Source organism: Mesitornis unicolor, unplaced genomic scaffold, assembly GCF_000695765.1.
Source record: "Mesitornis unicolor isolate BGI_N332 unplaced genomic scaffold, ASM69576v1 scaffold5907, whole genome shotgun sequence".
Lineage (NCBI taxonomy): Eukaryota > Metazoa > Chordata > Aves > Mesitornithiformes > Mesitornithidae > Mesitornis > Mesitornis unicolor.
The window spans coordinates 463-17,141 of NW_010194223.1; the positions used below are offsets into that span (position 1 = coordinate 463).

At 38.7% G+C, this 16,679-nt stretch overlaps 1 protein-coding gene across 1 annotated transcript in view; it reads left to right on the plus strand.

Annotated features, from left to right (window-relative positions):
* Window positions 1-778: 778 nt before the first annotated feature.
* PRKCZ (protein kinase C, zeta) overlaps window positions 779-16,679 on the plus strand; it is a 36,119-nt gene continuing 20,218 nt past the window's right edge. The window contains exons 1-4 of the mRNA XM_010187721.1: window positions 779-849; window positions 4,062-4,183; window positions 4,581-4,670; window positions 5,044-5,094. Coding sequence (XP_010186023.1) covers window positions 779-849; window positions 4,062-4,183; window positions 4,581-4,670; window positions 5,044-5,094 — 334 coding nt within the window. The remainder of the gene's footprint in view (window positions 850-4,061; window positions 4,184-4,580; window positions 4,671-5,043; window positions 5,095-16,679) is intronic.

Genomic DNA, 16,679 nt, shown 5'->3' on the forward strand with positions numbered 1-16,679 from the left:
CGGTCCCGGCGGTCGGAGAGGAAGGGGCTGCGCGTTCCTCCTCAGCCCACAGGAGGGAGAGGGCGGGAGGCTGGGGTCTCTCCCTGGCACCTATGGCCCTGCGCCCCCGGAGAGAGGGGTTAGGGAGCTGTCTGGATGTATTTGAATGTGTCAGAGAAGGTGGTTGAATTTGGAATAAACAGGGTATTTGTCAGTCTCCAATCATAAAGGTAACTTAAAATACCCCTTAAAGTTACTTTTTCTGCTTTACTTGGGTGAATTTGTAACCAACATTAACTGATAGCATTTTTCCACGTATATGAAAACTATTTTGAATTCAAATACTCAACTCTTTAGAAGAAAAGAGCCAGAAGCTGCTTTGATGAATAAGTAAAGTTTTCTTCGGAGTATTTATGGCCAAGAGGCAACTGTTGGATGTTTTGTTAAAAATCCTTAAATGCTTGGGGTATTCTGTAGAACTAAATTGTACAGGGTATTTTTAACAGATCTCATTTAATTTCTGTGCAGGTCAATGGTCTTGTATATTTTCCTTTTGATTATTTTGCTGTTCTGTGTAAAGCTATTTGCATTTATAAAGTTTGACACAACTTGTTTGTTTAGTAGAGTGTGTCTTCATCTGTGTTCTGTTTTCTCTATGCAGCTGGATTGAAAATCATCTGGAGGAGAAACGCGTATTTCTCATCTCAAGCTGTTTGCTTCAGAATTAAATGAGTTATCTGGCTTGAATGAACTTATTTCTATATGTTTATAATTTCATTTTGACTGCTAAATACAGACCATGCCTAGCAGAATGGGCTCAAAAATTGATTTGAACAAAGACTTCATCAGAGTAAAAACACACTATAGTGGGTAAGTCAGCTTGTTCTCTCCTATGTATTGTGTCCTGCCTGATTTTGAAGCATATTGAGCAGGAATTCGTAGTCTGACCTAGTGATAAAGTAGCCAGGGCTATTGATGGATTTGTAATTAATGTCAGATCAGGCAGGGAAAATTCTGGGCTATTAAAATAACCATCCAGAGCACTGCAGCATGCTCACTGTGGAAAAGAGTTGGTAGTTTATTCTTTTTCTTCGAGGGAGGAGGGGGGGGATGGGCAAAACTGGCACATCTTCTGGGTTGATGGGTTATTGATGTCTGTTTTGTTGCTTTTGTGAGCACAGACGTGATCCATATCTCATATCCAGATGCAGTTGCTATGTATTTATTGTATCTACTTTATAATAAAGATAAGATAAGTCTTACATAATCAACTCTACGAGTTACTGCTGAAATTGGGAGTCTCTGAAGTACAGATTTCCTCTTACAGATGTCAACTTGTGACTCTGTGCTCCTTGGAACAAAACATGTAATGTTTAATAACTCCTTTTTAAGTGGCTTCAGTTTCTAGCTGTACAGAAGTGGAAGAGATGATAAAACCTGTGTCACTATTGGGATTCATGTGTCGTTATTTCAGCGTTTTACAGTAAACTACTACTGTAGTTTGTCCTGCAGCACTATATCCATTAATTTCCATTGGGTGTGAAGTCTGTAATATGTCAGTTTACAAAACAAGAGTTGACTGTTTTTGACATTATGGACTGTACAACTGATTGTCTCGGTGTCTCCGTTAAAGTACTGCACTGATCTTTTGAACAAGTTTGTCACGCTGCAGAAAATCATTGATCCTGGACAAATTCAGAATTAAGGGCGAAGTCCTGCAGGTGGATGCTAAAAATTTAAAATTGTATCGTAATACATATTTGAAATCCCAGTTAAAAATCTAAGCATCAGGAAGTTTAAAACACGTGAATGTTGTGTCTGTCTCTGTGGAGTCCTAGAATCTTAGGTATTCACGTTTCTGGGTGTGACAGAGTTCCTAACATAGCACAGTAGAAATAACTGCGTAAGTAGATTGCAAAAGAAAGTAAACTTGTGTAATTCTCGTTTCATTACTTCAGTTACTTAGTTTGGTTTATACCTGGTTACTCGAAATTGCCTCATTTTGAATAGAGCAGTGATGCAGTTTTGTTTGCTGTGTTACCTTGGTTGTAAATGGTGACACGTTTAATCCATCAGTGTGAATGACTGTCTTGCTATAACTGCTCATACATATTACTTTATAGTGTGCAGTATCAGATACTTGGCAAAAAAAGTGTCCTGTGGGATTCTTTAGTATTAAACAATGAATTATTTCCATTTATCTGTGCCTTGATTGCCTAATGTGGCTTTATAGATATTAAGATTAAGCACAGTAAATCTCAAAGGAACTTGGATGTCATTGAGATAATAATTTGAATAAATCTCACTAATGTTTGCATCTGCAATAGGTGCTATCTAGGATACTTCAGCTGTGTTTTATCTTTTATGAAGTTTATTAATTTACACGTGGAATGGCAGTGCCATCTGTTCTAACAGTTTTAACAATTTAAAGCTGATTAATATTTGTCTGCTTCAGTTGGATATTTGTAGTGTGCATAATAGAGCATTGTCTTACTGCACAGTTTCAGGTTTTGAATATTATTTAAGTATTTGCGACAGTGTGATTGTCCAGAGGTAAAACAGATCTATAACTACTTGGTTTCATGAGTAGCTTGCGGTGGCAGTGGTCGTGAGTTGCATTTGTTCGTGGCCTTGTCTTGGTGCGAGGCATCGCAGCAGACACTACTCAGACACTGCTCAAACACTACTCTTTAGAACTGGTTTGGTCTCTTGCTTTCATAAGTGCATAAAATAGGACTTTTTGACAGGGAGATGCTCTTAAACTCAACCTCACCTGACCACTCCAGTGTGCAATAATACGGTTTTACGTGTTGGCATTTAGCGTACATTTTCTTTCTCCTTTGTTATTATGAAGAATTAAGTTGCTGTTCTTTAAGAGCTCTACAAATTGTAGATTAAAGGTACACTTGAAAAGGGAGTAGGGTTTTTAATCTGAACTTGAAACTTAATACAGTTCTTAAATTATTCTTTTAGAGCTTTGCTTGCTGTATTTTTTTTCTCAGCAAAGGCAAAATGCAGTTGTTGAGGGATATAATTTAAGATGTAAGTCATAGAATTTAAGATTTAGTTCAGTGTAGTATCTGTGTTGAAAGGTATAAGTAGGCAAATATGTGAATACAATGTGTTTTCTGAAGTGGCTTGTCACACAGTTTTCCTATTTTCATATGATCTCATTCATGTTGGGGAAACTTCTGGTAAACTTACTGTATTAAGCTAAGCAGGGGAAGAATTGTATGCACCAGTAGCCATTAACTACAAAACTGTTTGCTAATCATCCCCTACAAGGCTTTGGAAAACCTGAGGTGACTTAAGTACATCTCCTCTTTCTTCCTGCACTTGTTTAATCAGTTGATTTCCTTGAGTCTTGAAAAATACTTAGAAAAACAGGAGAAAGTCTAGTTTGTATCCTCAGATTTTGTTTTCCATAATCTTTTCTTTTTTAAAATATTTGTTCTGTTTTGCCAGTGCTGTGTGAGCTCTCATTATATCAAGAGTGGTTCTCACAAACGCCTGAGCATACTGTGTGGTTTACATTAACAGAGTTCAAGATTGGGTTCACGTTCTTAAACCATAAAGGTAGAGCACAAGAATGCAGAATTTGAGTAAGATTTTGATTTACATGTTCTTGTAATGATGTATTCTGAGAATTCACCAAAAAAAGCCTTCTCTCTAACAATGTCATGGATGTGAGGAAAAACCTACATTTGAAAAGGATTTTACGGTTTTACTTATCTCCTGATGGAAGAAGTACCAGGGTAAAATGTAATTCTTACAAAATGTTACGTTTTTTAGAAACACTTCAAATGCTGAGAGTTACAACAAGGGAACTGGAATCACCCAAGTAAACTTTGGTTAAAGACTAATCATTAACACAGCTAGTTTCTCTGTACTGAAGTATTTTTGAGAAGTTAAACACTGAGGTGTAATCCTATTTGTTTCTGGCAACTAGTTCACATGTGGGAGCATTTTATATGAGGAGTTCTGTATCATTTCACAGCTTAGGGTCCGTAGATGGAATTGCTGGAGTATGCAGGCCAATGCAGATGTTTTCTGACAAAAGCTTATGATTTTATCTTGTGCAGGGACATCCTGATAACGAACCTGGATGCATCCATCAGCTATGATCAACTTTGTGATGAAGTGCATGAGATGTGTAATCTACAACAGGCACAGCCAATTACCCTCAAGTGGATTGATGATGAAGGTACTGTACTGAAATATAAGAAGATAATTTACTCTTTTAACAAAGGACAAATTAACTTTGAATTCAACTTAAAGTTTTTAGGTTATTAGGAAGTGATCTTGCTTTTTTTCTGCTGCAATAAAGATCTTTAAGCATATCTATTCACTTTTGTATTTTGTTGTCTCCTTGCAAACCAACATAGTGTATTTCCATGTACTACATTTCCATGTAGTTTTGATAAAATTAGAAGGAAAAAAGATATGTTGATATATTTTTGGCTTTGATCAAAATGCCAGCCTAATACCAAATGATTTAACAAAAAGCAATCCTGGAGGATGGTACATTTCTTACTGACTAATAGATATTCTCCACTTAATTCTTCAGTCATAAATTTGCCTATGTTGCTTTTTTTTGTTAGGTGACCCATGCACCATCTCCTCTCAGATGGAACTGGAGGAAGCCTTCCGTTTGTATTGTCAAAACCAACACGAAGGGCTGATTATTCATGGCAAGTATTGCACGTCAATGTATTTGTTGATAATCCCAACCTCAACAACTCCTTTGCCCATCAGATAACGTCCTTATGGAGCTCGTGCCCCGTAGTCTGATGTTGTAAGAAGGAACTGTTCTTTTGGGTGTGGAGCCTAAAGCTGGAATTACACATCAGGCTTTGAGGGGGCTTCAGGCTCTAAACTGCACAGATCTGTTAGTGCTTTAGTGAGGTATAAGGTCTTGCCAGTATGGAACCAAATTTTGATTGTCATTTCTCATGCAGTATTATTTAAAGGCTTCCAAATCTGTCTTTGTGTAAATATGTTCAGGGATCTAGGAAGACATACTACTGAGAATCTTTTAACTTAAATGTAATGTTTTTGTTTTAGTTTTCCCAAGTATTCCAGAGAAACCCGGCATGCCTTGTCCAGGAGAAGATAGTGAGTACTAAAATGTTAATCAAGTTTTAGCTTAAATTTTTAGTCACATGTGAAATAAAGATATTAAAATATTTCCAGAAGCTAGTGCTACATACATGTAATATCTGTTCTGTGGTTTCTTTATGGTATGTAAAATGTTCAATATGTTATCAAGAGTGAAATTCTATAAAGTCAACGTTTTAGTACACTGCTTTACTCTGGGACCAGAGTTATACAAGGTTTTATGTCCTCAACTGAATGTATTCCATGGAAAGATACCAGGTTTGCATCCATGTGTCCTGGTTTAGTGGGACAGAATTTGAGAGTCGGTTTTTCTGTTGAGGAAAGCTGCTATTTTGTAAGGACTACAACACTCCATTTCATGGGAACAAAGTTAAAACTTAGAGGTTTCAGCCAATGCTGGTATGCAGGTTGCCATAGTGCTCAGGGTCTTCAAGGTCTTGAGAAAAACATGCAAAGGCTGAGGGAAGTGGAAACCTAGGGAAGTTGATCCTGGGCTGACCAATTAATACTGTTCTTACCGTAAACATCACATTCACTATAAATTGGGGAGTTTGCTTGGGACAGTTCTTCTCTGCCTTCTCTTCCTCGCTCCTGCTCCCTCTTCCATGGCTGACATCTCGAGAAGGACTTGTTTACCATCCTAACCCTGAGGCCTACTCCCCCACAATACTGGCTGAGTATAACTCTGTGTACTTTATAACTGTTATTAATACCAGATGATTGTTGTTGTTATATGTTTCTATTTCAACCCACGAATCTTCTTTCCTGACCTCCATCCCTGGGTGGGGAGGAGGCATTGGGTGATAGAGCAGCTTTATAATGATACCATGCTGCCCTGCTTGCCCAATATAAAAACCAAAAGAACCAGCTGCCTCCAGCTCTAGTCCTGTTCCTGTAGCTGTTTAAAGAGGGAAGGAGAAAATGCTAGTCCCAAATAGAATTATTTGTCTTTATTTGTGAAAACACAGATCAAACTGATGTGAAATGCTGTCAAGAAAATTAAGGTAACTGGAGGAGAGAAAAGGCTGTTGCTTAAAGTGGTATTTGTGCAAATAACGCGATATAATAAAGTTCACTGTGGTTTAATGATCTCATTAAAAGTGTAGCTATTTTAGTAGAGAAGTTTTTGTGTTAATTTGTTAGATGTTTTAGTTCTCTCAAGCCAGTAGATGAGCTACGGAAGCCAGTAGATTAATGTGGCTTAGATGACCTGGTTATTCTGTCTGTGGGGTATTTCTTCCTACATGGTTTTACAGGTCATGGTGAATCGTACTTGGACTGATTAAAAAGCCTGTTTAGTAGGATGTGCTCGGGAAATGATTTGTGGTGAGGTTTCTCATAATTTAATGAATTAATTCAGTGCATATTGCCCCTTTGCATCCATAGGGCCTGCATGGAAATGTGGTATTGTGGCCTAGCTGTAACTATTTCCAAATTGTTTTACAACAGCCCTATTAAACTGTATCTGTGCTGATGTAGCATAAACTAATACATTCAGTGTTATTGCTTGTTAGCTGAAGGCATGGAACTAACATCTACATTGCACTTGGACTGTGTAGAAATGTTACTGATACTGGTGATATAGTTTATTTACAGGACTGTTTATTTTGACAGGACTATAATATTGTCCTTTGTGCAGAAAATTTGTTTCAAAATCTCTCTTTTATATGGCTTTACTACTCTAGTTGTGATCATAGGAAAACTCTCTAAAAAATGAGAATATTACATATATCCTTTTCTAGAGCATCGTTTTTGCCCTATAAAGAAGCTTATGAGTTTGCTTCAAGTTATTTCCAGAGACAAAGTTAAGTAGTTACTGTGTCTAAAATGGGCTTCTACTTAAATTAGCAGTCTCCAAGTGTGGACCTGTGGTTTGTTACAGGACTGCAGACAGTTTGAAATAGAATTTTTAAATGAAGCTATTCAATTGCTGAATAATTTCATTTGCAATATATTCTCAGACTTGTTCATATTGGGCCGGGGAGTGACTGTTCCTAATAGCGTGTGGCCTTCTGAATTGCAAATATTGTGGTGAATATCTGGAAATGTTAAGTTTTTCCTTCCAATTCCTTCAGAACAATAATGCTTTGGAAGAAGAGTGCAGAAATACATACTGGATGTTGAAATATAATAATATAGTTGCTAGCTGTCCTGGACCCTTGTGGAAATTGCTATGGTTGAAAGCTTAAATTAAATGCATTAAGGCAATAAACCATGTGATGAATATTTCAATCCCATTTGTCTGCCTTAAGAAAAGTTCTTTCTGTGCTTGAAGATCCTACCTCCTTCTATTGATGCCATGCTGGCTGCAAGGTAGAATTTGCAGTCTGCAGCACTTGCACTTGTATTATCTCTGTGTTCCTTTTGCTTCTGAGCTTTTGTGCTTTTTTTCTGTGCCAGACCCATCTCCCACTGTAAATGTGCAGCATCTGCTGTAGGAGCAGTACCTTTTACCTTCAGCAAGACAGTTTTAATCCATCCCCACAGGCGAGAGCGGCAGTGCTGCTGTGTGGGTGAGGTGGCAGGATTTCTTAAAACATCTCGCATCTCTTCCCAGACACTGAATGTGACCTCCCAGAGGCATTTCCAGCATCTGCTGGACTGGAACCTGGGTTACTTTAGCACAGCGTTTCCTGATAAAGATGGCAGACTTTTAGGCTAGTCTGTATTTAAAATATTATTACTTTTCAGTAGCTTAGTTGCTCTTTTGGAATTAATAGCGAATAAGGTTGTTTCTGAAGTGTTTAGGTGTATATTTCTCTTCCACGCTCAGAAGTGATAGCCTTCCTGATAGCCTGATACCAAGCGTGGCGTCTGATTGGCAGTTTTATAACTTAGTTATTACAGTCTCCGCTTATTTACACTGACAGATCTTGGTCTGATTTATCACTCCTGGTGCTGCAGCGCGCTGTATAACAAAGCATGCTCAGCTGAACAATTTCTGTCGATTTGTAGGACTTCCCTGATGGGATTGCCGGTTTTATCAGAGAAATACTTGTTTTTGTGACATCAGCTCCTTGACATCCATGCCATGTTTTAGTTTGTGCCTCAGCTGCTTGCTACAGCCTCTCAAGGGAGCCAGTACCACCCGTGCCTGGATACATGAGGCAGAGATGTGAAAGGGAGAGACGGGGGTAACCAGTCTTCCATTAAATATTTGCTCTTAATGTTCGAGCTGATCCTGCCTATTGTCCTTGGTATCTAATGGTATTCAAACAGCGGCATCAGTGGAATAAAGGGAAAATGTTTTGTTTCATACCTACTACATTGTAAAGCCTAAAGAATTACATGCTGAAGAAGCTAAAGAATAGAACTCAGTGAGTAGTGCATGCTTTTTCTGTAGATTTTATGCATCCTCGTTGTGATTGCTGTTGTGAATCGAGGCCGTTGATGCAGTGTGTGTGTGTACGTGTGGTGCAGTAGAGAATAGAACTCAGCATTTTGGTTATGATACAGTTGCTTTGCCTGCCACCCTCCTTTGCAGCCATAGATTGTTACAAATGCAGAGATTCCTGCCGCCTCTCGTGCGTAGGGATGTGGCTGGGCGACCTCTCGGAAATGCTGATAAAATTGCATTGAAAGGACTCTTGGGGAATGTATTTTAAGAGGAAAAGGACAGAAGAATGAGTGATGCTGCTGCTGCTAATAAGGCTGATTAATGAAAGAAATGTATCCAAAAACCCCTGACGGTATGTGTTCAGGGCCTGCTTATTGTAAAGATTGCTGATGTAAAGATTAAGGCTATAGAAGCATCGTTTTCTGAGGCCTTTTTTGTTGAATTGTGTTTAGTGGGTCGTCTTAAATGGGTGTTTTTAATTGTGAAGTAATTGGTTTGAATTGAGGTTTACTTAGTTGCTAATATGGCCAGAATAAGCTGGGCTAGTATACTTGTGCATTTTTACATCTGAACGAGTAGATCTGTGTATTTAATGTTAAAATTGATCTTGGCTTTGGGTAGCTAGTGCTAACAAATTTTAAGGTTGTTTTGCTGTCGGCTTCATTAAATAGAAGAATGCAGACTAGGAAATCTCTAACGAAATAGAATGAATGCTTTTAACGTGTAAGGACTTACGGCATTAGTATGACAGCAGACTGATGTTTTTATTAGCTAATATTTCTGGCTGATCTTGCAGCCTTTTTTGTGATGATCACACTGTGTTGTGGATGTCTCTTCTGCTCTTTGTTTATCTGCTCAGTATTTTAGCATTAGGTGTTTGCACTTCATTTTTTCCTCAAGCTGTCTTTCTTGAAAAATTCAGCACAGGGTTGAGTAAAGGGATCTTACAAACCTAAATCACTGTTGTGAGCTATTTTATTTTAGGTATAGCTATTTGGTTTTGCTTTATCTTCTGCCTGATACTACAAAATAGCTCTAAGAGGCTTTTTGCTACAGTAGTGTGGCCTGTAAATATTTTTCTAGCTCGTAAGACAGGTTTTTCCCTTCATTTGTTACTGTATTGGCAGCAGTGATTAGGTTATTCAGAGCACGTGAACCAATTTCATCCCCCAATGAAGAAAGGAACTATTGCAACTGTAGAGACTGCTCTGAAGACATAGATTGGATTGCACTGGATAATTAGGCAATTTTGAAACTGCTCGTAACCCTCTCCTGGTTTTTAGAGGGGAAAATGGTACGGCTTTTGATGTAACGTGTTGTTGCTTAGGAATTGAAAACAGCTGTGTCATAGTTTCTCAAGAATACCTGGAATCTCTTCCTCTGTCATCTGAACTGTGTACCGCTGCTTTTTCGTACGTGGCATGTTTGAAAACTGCACATACTGAGTGTAAGACAGTGTAAGTTACTGAAAACAGAATTGTAGTTAAAGGTCTGTTTAGATTTAGAATAGTTACTGTGCTTAATTCTAAACTAACTTCAACGTTTTTCTTAGCTGTGAAACATCCGAGGAAGGATTAACGAGCTAGGCCTCCCTTTTGATAGTTGAGGCATGAAATTATAAAGCATGCATCTGGTTGTGGGGTTTGATATCTTCCTTTAAGATACCGGATGTCTTGGCAGATGCTTGCGTGCCAATTTGTGAACTGTAAACTAAAAATCCAATGGAATGAGGAGTACTTGAGGCAGTTTCTAAGGTGTCGTAACACCCAGCCTGTGGACTTTATTTGTCCCCCCCCGTTGGCTGTTCAGAATATTTTATCATGCAGGAGCGATGTCACCTGGTTTCAGAAAACTTCTCTTGAATGTCATGTCTAACTCCCTCCCCCTGTGTTGTCTGCCATACTTCCAGTCTGTAGACTTCTCACAAGTTGGAAAATCCTCTTTTGATATAAAGGTATTTGGGGTAACTAAACTGGCAAGAAGATGATGAGGCTTTTTATTTGTTGGAATTAGTAGACATTTGCAAGCCTGTTAAACCTTTGTTAGGCCTGTCTGTTACAGTAGCTTGAAAGAGCTATTTAATGTGTAACCTCTTAAATGATACGGTCAAGGTTAATTACATATTATTATACTTGGGACTGTGTAATACTCTTTAAAATTAGTCGCTCTATGCAAGTTATGGTTTTTAATGTTTAACTGAGACGTAGAAATAGCAAGAGGCCTGCAGGGCAGGTAAATGGGCTCTTCACCATTGATCTCTTGGAGTTTTGAGTTGCTGTGTGCAAAACCAAATCTGTGAGAGATTTCAGGTGCTGCTAATTTGGAATGGAGAGCACTTCAGAGGTGAAGCCTTAGAAGAGTAAGTAGTGGCAGCAGTTGGCTTGCCACTAAAGGTTTGCTGTCAGCATAAATCTGGATGGTAAATACATCTCCTGAAGTGAAAAAGCAAAAAGTAGGTGAGTTCAGGCGTGCTGAGAGGTTTTCAGAAGTCAAGTGTGAGTCCTGATCAGCTCTGTCAGTGCAAGAGTTAAGGGATGAGCAGACGGTGCAGTTCTGCCCTTAAACCACAGGGGGAAGGCAGTGACTTGGGGAGTGGAAACATGAAAACCTGAGATTCTCAATATTGACTGGAAAGCTCCTCTTTTGTAATCCTGAGGTTCCATTCCTTATTCTTCTGCATCTGTAAGGGCCTCCCCTTTAATTATTCACTGGGGAAATACTTAAAAGGAAACCAGAAACTATTTGAATAGAAAACGTCAAGATTTTAGTGTGGTCCTCTTTACTTTTACAATAACATGCTCATTCCAATAATAATGCTGTCATATGCTACTTCTAATATGTTAGGTCATCTACCACATTTTTCAGTGAAGCAGGTACAGGTGCCCTGTGACTGACACAGGACTCCTCGTTCTTTAGATTGGCAACTCTGAATAAAAATCTTCTCACCCATAGGAACTGCAAAGAAAGGAAAACCTCAGGCAGGCAGTGCTAGAATTGATATTGTAGAGCCTGATGTGGGATTAGAACTGATCCATTAATTTCAAGGTGCAATTGTTTTTAACAGCAGCACTATAAGCTATCTCTGTGTTACTCTAAACTTGTTAGATGGAAGAGCTATCATAAAATGATTTTACACAGCAGATCTCTCACGCGGATGATGGAGAGCACAGCAGAAATCAAAAGGGGTTTAGGTGGGAAGCAGTGTGTAAGCTTCACAGATCCGGTATAATTTCCTTCCTTTGTGGGGTGAATTGAAAGCCCCCTTCCAAAAGCTGAAAGACAAATACTATCATTAATTTGAAAGATGTAAATGTGCCTTTTTTACCATGTCAAACACTATAGCTTTCCTCTAACAGACCAGATGGGAGGGCAGGTACACAAGACTCTGTCATCTGTGGTTTTTTCCCCCATGAGGATGAGAAGCTCTGGGATGGGAGGTTGCTTTCTTGGGAGACAATTCTCTGCATCATAAAAGAACTTACTGAACTGGAACACTTACTCGGTTTGCTATTAGGATTAGTGTGTAATCATTTAATCCAGAATATAACAGGTATGATGAGTAGCTCCCAGAACTATTCAGATGTTTTTATTTAGCTACTGTCACTAAAAAATGTTTAGTGATACTTGATATTGCTGCAAAATTTACCTGTTGTGAAATGTATGAATGCTATATCCATATAGTATGTGAGGAAGCTCAGAAGGAGTAAAAGTACAAGTGGGAGAATCTCTGAGGTTAATTTCATTTATTGAATATTAAAACCCGAGCACAATTCACAGAACTCACGTTGTGATGTAAGAACGGACACCGTGTGCACTTCATTTCAGCTTTCTTCCTAATACGAAGCAGAATAAGGTGCTGTGGGGTACAGATGTGTCCAAGCTGTCGGACTGAAAAGCCATAGATCTGGAGAGTTAGTCCAGCAAATTAAAGGTGTCTTGGCACTGAGGCGTCGGGTACTTGTCTGGGTGTAGTATTAGCAGGCTGCTGGTTAAATTGGGAAGAATTCAGAGGAATACGCTCGAGAGTCTCATTTCTTTGGAAAGATCAAGTATACCTTTATGAAGTAATAGTAAACTGAATTTCTGCCATTCTACTAATACTGGTTTATTAAAATATTACAGTAAATTAAGCATTGGGAAGGGAAGTGGAATAGTTTTAGAGTGGATCATAAGCTGAAGTAGCAGAACCACGCTGTGAAAGAAAACAGCCTGACTCAGAAAATGTGTCCTAACAGAGACTGTGGGAACCTAATAACAGTTTCAAGGGCATCGTGAAGGCCACCTTACAAAGGCTTTATGAATTTGAAATATGTGTTAGATCCATTTTGAATAGCTGGTGGGGTTTTTGAGCAGTTTTGCATGTTTACTGATGATGTAATCAAATAGATGTTGATGCCCGTCACTTGAAGGCAAATCAAATAATTCAATATGCACTAGAAGAGAACTTAAATATCATCATGAAATAGGCATGAACAGCCCATGGGAGATGCATTTCTTAGATTGGCTAATTTTAATTTCAGTTTCTTTCTAAGCAGAGGTTCTGGAAATGTTTGGGAGCTCGGTAATCACAAGCCTCATGTTTAGTAGCAGTCAAAAATACAACTAGAATTGTACAGGTATGAAATAAGGGAGAAATGAGGCCTACGGGATCAGCCACAGCCACTTCTATGGAAAGGTTTTGATGCCAGGAGGACTTCAACTTAGAAAGAGACAACTGTGATAAAATGATACAATCAATTTTAAAATCATGTCTTGTGCAGAGGAGTGGAAGTGAAATCAGTTAACTCTTTCCTACAGGATAAGAAGTGGGGCTCTTAATGAAGTCTTTAAAATGTTTTCTAGGAGATTTGTCAGTAGTTGGCTTTTTGGTTTATCCTCCGAAAATCTTCACAGAAAAGCCACGACCCTTGCATAGAAAAATGTGTTTGAGTGACTTTTTGAACGAGCAGTGAGAATGAGCCTTGTGAAGTAATGAAGTCTTTTGGACACTGAAAGCATATTATACTGAAATATTTTAAACTGTACTATTTTCCCTCTGTGTGTGTGTCTGCCATCTTAAATTCTTTGGTTTTTTAGTTAAGAAGGATTTTTGGGTGATGCCAGTAAAATAATGCTCTCTTCTGTTATTTCATCCTGTAATGCTGTCACACTTTGGGGCTTCAGTTCCAGAGTAATAACCCTCCTTCCAAAGAAGATGAAAATTGAAATTCAGTAGTGAATGCTCAAAAACTTCTATAGTCGCTGTATACAGGTCAATGTATGGTTGTAGATTTAAAACAAATCAACACTTTTCAGCAAATAACTGTCTAGATGCGTGGATACCAAATTTGTTTTCACTTAATTGACAAACGTTTGTGCTTTGACCAGATAAAATGTGATTAAACTCTGGGCTGTTAGCCACTGAGTCGTGTTCTTACCAGTTCTTGGGGATGAGTTAATCAAGGGTTTGTCTCAAGTGAGAAGAGAATTGGGATTCTGTGCCTGACCTCACAGTTGAGGTTCTGGAACCCAGCGTGGGATCACCCCAACTTCCTCTGCCACAAGGAGCTTCCTCCAGGTTCTCCACCAGGTGATTGGGAGAATCCTGCCCTTGTCCTGGTGTAATCCCAGATTTATCCGTGTTGGTCGCACTCCAAGTGTGTTCAACTGCTCAGCTCTTTAATGCACAGCAGTCTTTAAAGAAGAGAAACCAATTGAGTGTGATGTGGAAACGTGAAATTGAGCAGTCTGGGTAAATATGACTGTCTGTGAGAGGTTTGTGTCCTTGTTGGTTCTCTGCTGCTGCTCTATGTAGCGCACTTCCTTTGTCGTTATTGCTGTCTTAATTGTGCTTGATTTTTCTAATAGAGGTTGATCTGACTTCGTAGTTAATTTTAGTGGCTCCTCAAAAAGAAGAGGAGGATGGGGATGTGGTTCCTCAACTGCTAATTAAAGTAAAATGTTATCTTCTGACTATTTTAATAAAGGTAAAACGTAAACCCACTTATTACCTACATATTGTTGAGGATATTCTCTTCCTTTTCTAACTTCTGAAAAGCAATGGCAGTTGTACATAGCAGCTTATTCATAATAAAAAGGGCCAATTACCATACCATACAATGTGTGACTGTTCCATGCTTCAGAAAGCAGTTTTGTTTCAATCTATTTGGGACATGGCAAGTAGCAGATAGTGGAACAACACCACCAAAGTTCTTCAGAATTTACTGTCCTGAACTTGTTCTATCTTTAGATGTAATTATTCCTAGATGTTGTTCTTCAATCCGATTCGGAGTTTATCTGAATTACCGAGATCAATTTCTTACTTGTAATTCATGAGTTGGTTTTGGGAAGAATGCTCATTTGTCTGCTCAGCAAAACATGAAAAGAAGAAAACAAAAACTGGGCATTCTCGTGCTGTCCAGCTGGCAGCCAGTGTAGCTGGCCTGTAAACAACTCGCGTTGATCTCTGAGGAGTGATCGGCAGCGGTAGCAAATGATCTCTGTGCTTCCTATGGAAAAGGTTTTATTACAGTTTTGTCACATAAAAGCAAACTTTGGAATTGCATTTGTAAATCCAAATGCAGAAGAAAGGTTTTAGTGGCCGTTTTACTGCCACTCGTTGGTGTAAACCACATTTTTTTCAGGCAAGTGCTGAATTCTCTTCCATATTCTGGAAAACACAAGCATTTCTAAACTTTCAGATGGAAAAATAGTATTTTGGGCTGGGGATAGGTTGGGGCTGTCTTAAATTTTCTCTTCTCTGGTGCTGGAACAGAACGTTGTAATTTGAAAAACAGTTGTGCCTTTTTATTTCCTCCTACTTTACCAAGTTCTGTTTTCAAAAGCAAAGCTCACATCCTTTCTGCTGCCTTCTGAGGGGGTTATTTGGAGCTGGAGAAGTGTCCTCTGTAGATGAGTTAACTTGGAATGAACACAACAGCAGACAAACTGCTCATCCATTTAGATCCACAATTGCATTTTTATCATTTTTTTCCTGACAAGATTATTTTTCTGCAATATTTTTTAAAAGATAAAAAGCAACCCCTAAGGGGAAGTCTTTGAAAAAACAATGTTAAATATATTTACAAGGTTCGTTGTGCTTTACTGTTAGTGATGTAGTTGCACAGCTTGACAACAGAGGGAAGAATTGCACAGCAGCAACAGTCGGTTGTTTCACACTGCTTTTTATTTAGAGGCAGCTGGTTCATTTTGTTTCAGGCATTCAGTTTGAGTAGTTTTATTTCCCTTGTAATCTTAGCTTGAAAAACAGTGTATTTTTTTTCTCCTCCAATTTTCCTATCTTGGGAGTCGATAAAGTTCAGTACGTTCCTTGTAATTAGAAGATACACTTGTGTTCCTCAATAAAACCTCGTTAGCAGCTTAAAATATCCTTTGAGTTTTCCTCTAAACTTGTTGACATACAGAATAAATAATTTAAAGATAGAATTATCATTTCATTATCCTTTTTGTTGGGTGAAGTTTTATTCATTATCTATCAGAGGAAAGAGGACTTTGTTTAATTAGGGGTGTGATGTTTCCTTCAGTGAACTCCAAGTCCTCAATGAGTTATTTTACAGTACACGTCAGTTAAATGAAATAGCAGCCCTTGTCATTAAACACAGCCACTAAATAATCATGCTTTGGTGATGGCATCCCTTTTTCTTGGTGGTGGGGTCAGTCATGGCTATAAAACCCCTGGTTTAGTTCTTGGTTCTCGAGGATCACCAAACCCCATACTTGTTTTATTCTAAAGTGTTGTAGAAACTGTAGCAAGACTTCTTGTTTCAGGTTCAGAAGTCTCTTTCCCACATGAAATACATCCAGAGATCAGAGCTTTGCTCACACGTTACACACAGCGCTGAATTTCACTGAACCTTTCCTCATATGGGCAATGCTCTGGTCCCTCCATCACCTTCATGGCCCTTTGCTGCACTCTGCAGTAGCGCCACGCTTCTCTTGTGCTGGAAATTGGGGTTTCTACTTTTTCAAACTGCACCACGTTAAGTTCAGTTCCTGTTAGGCTGTTGCCTCACAAGTATATGATATGAAACCCTGACTTTGATTTAATATTTATCGTTAATTAGGGAAGTGACTTGCTTCTTTATTTACGGACTTCATCAGCACAAGCTGCTCGTTAACGTGCATTCACTTAATATTCCTCATGTCAGTGATAAGCTCGTGTTCAGAACGCAGATGTATTGGGTTGCCTCCATATGGTGCTTTGTCTAATGAATCAATTAGTTATTGCGGAAAAAATCCCTGCGAA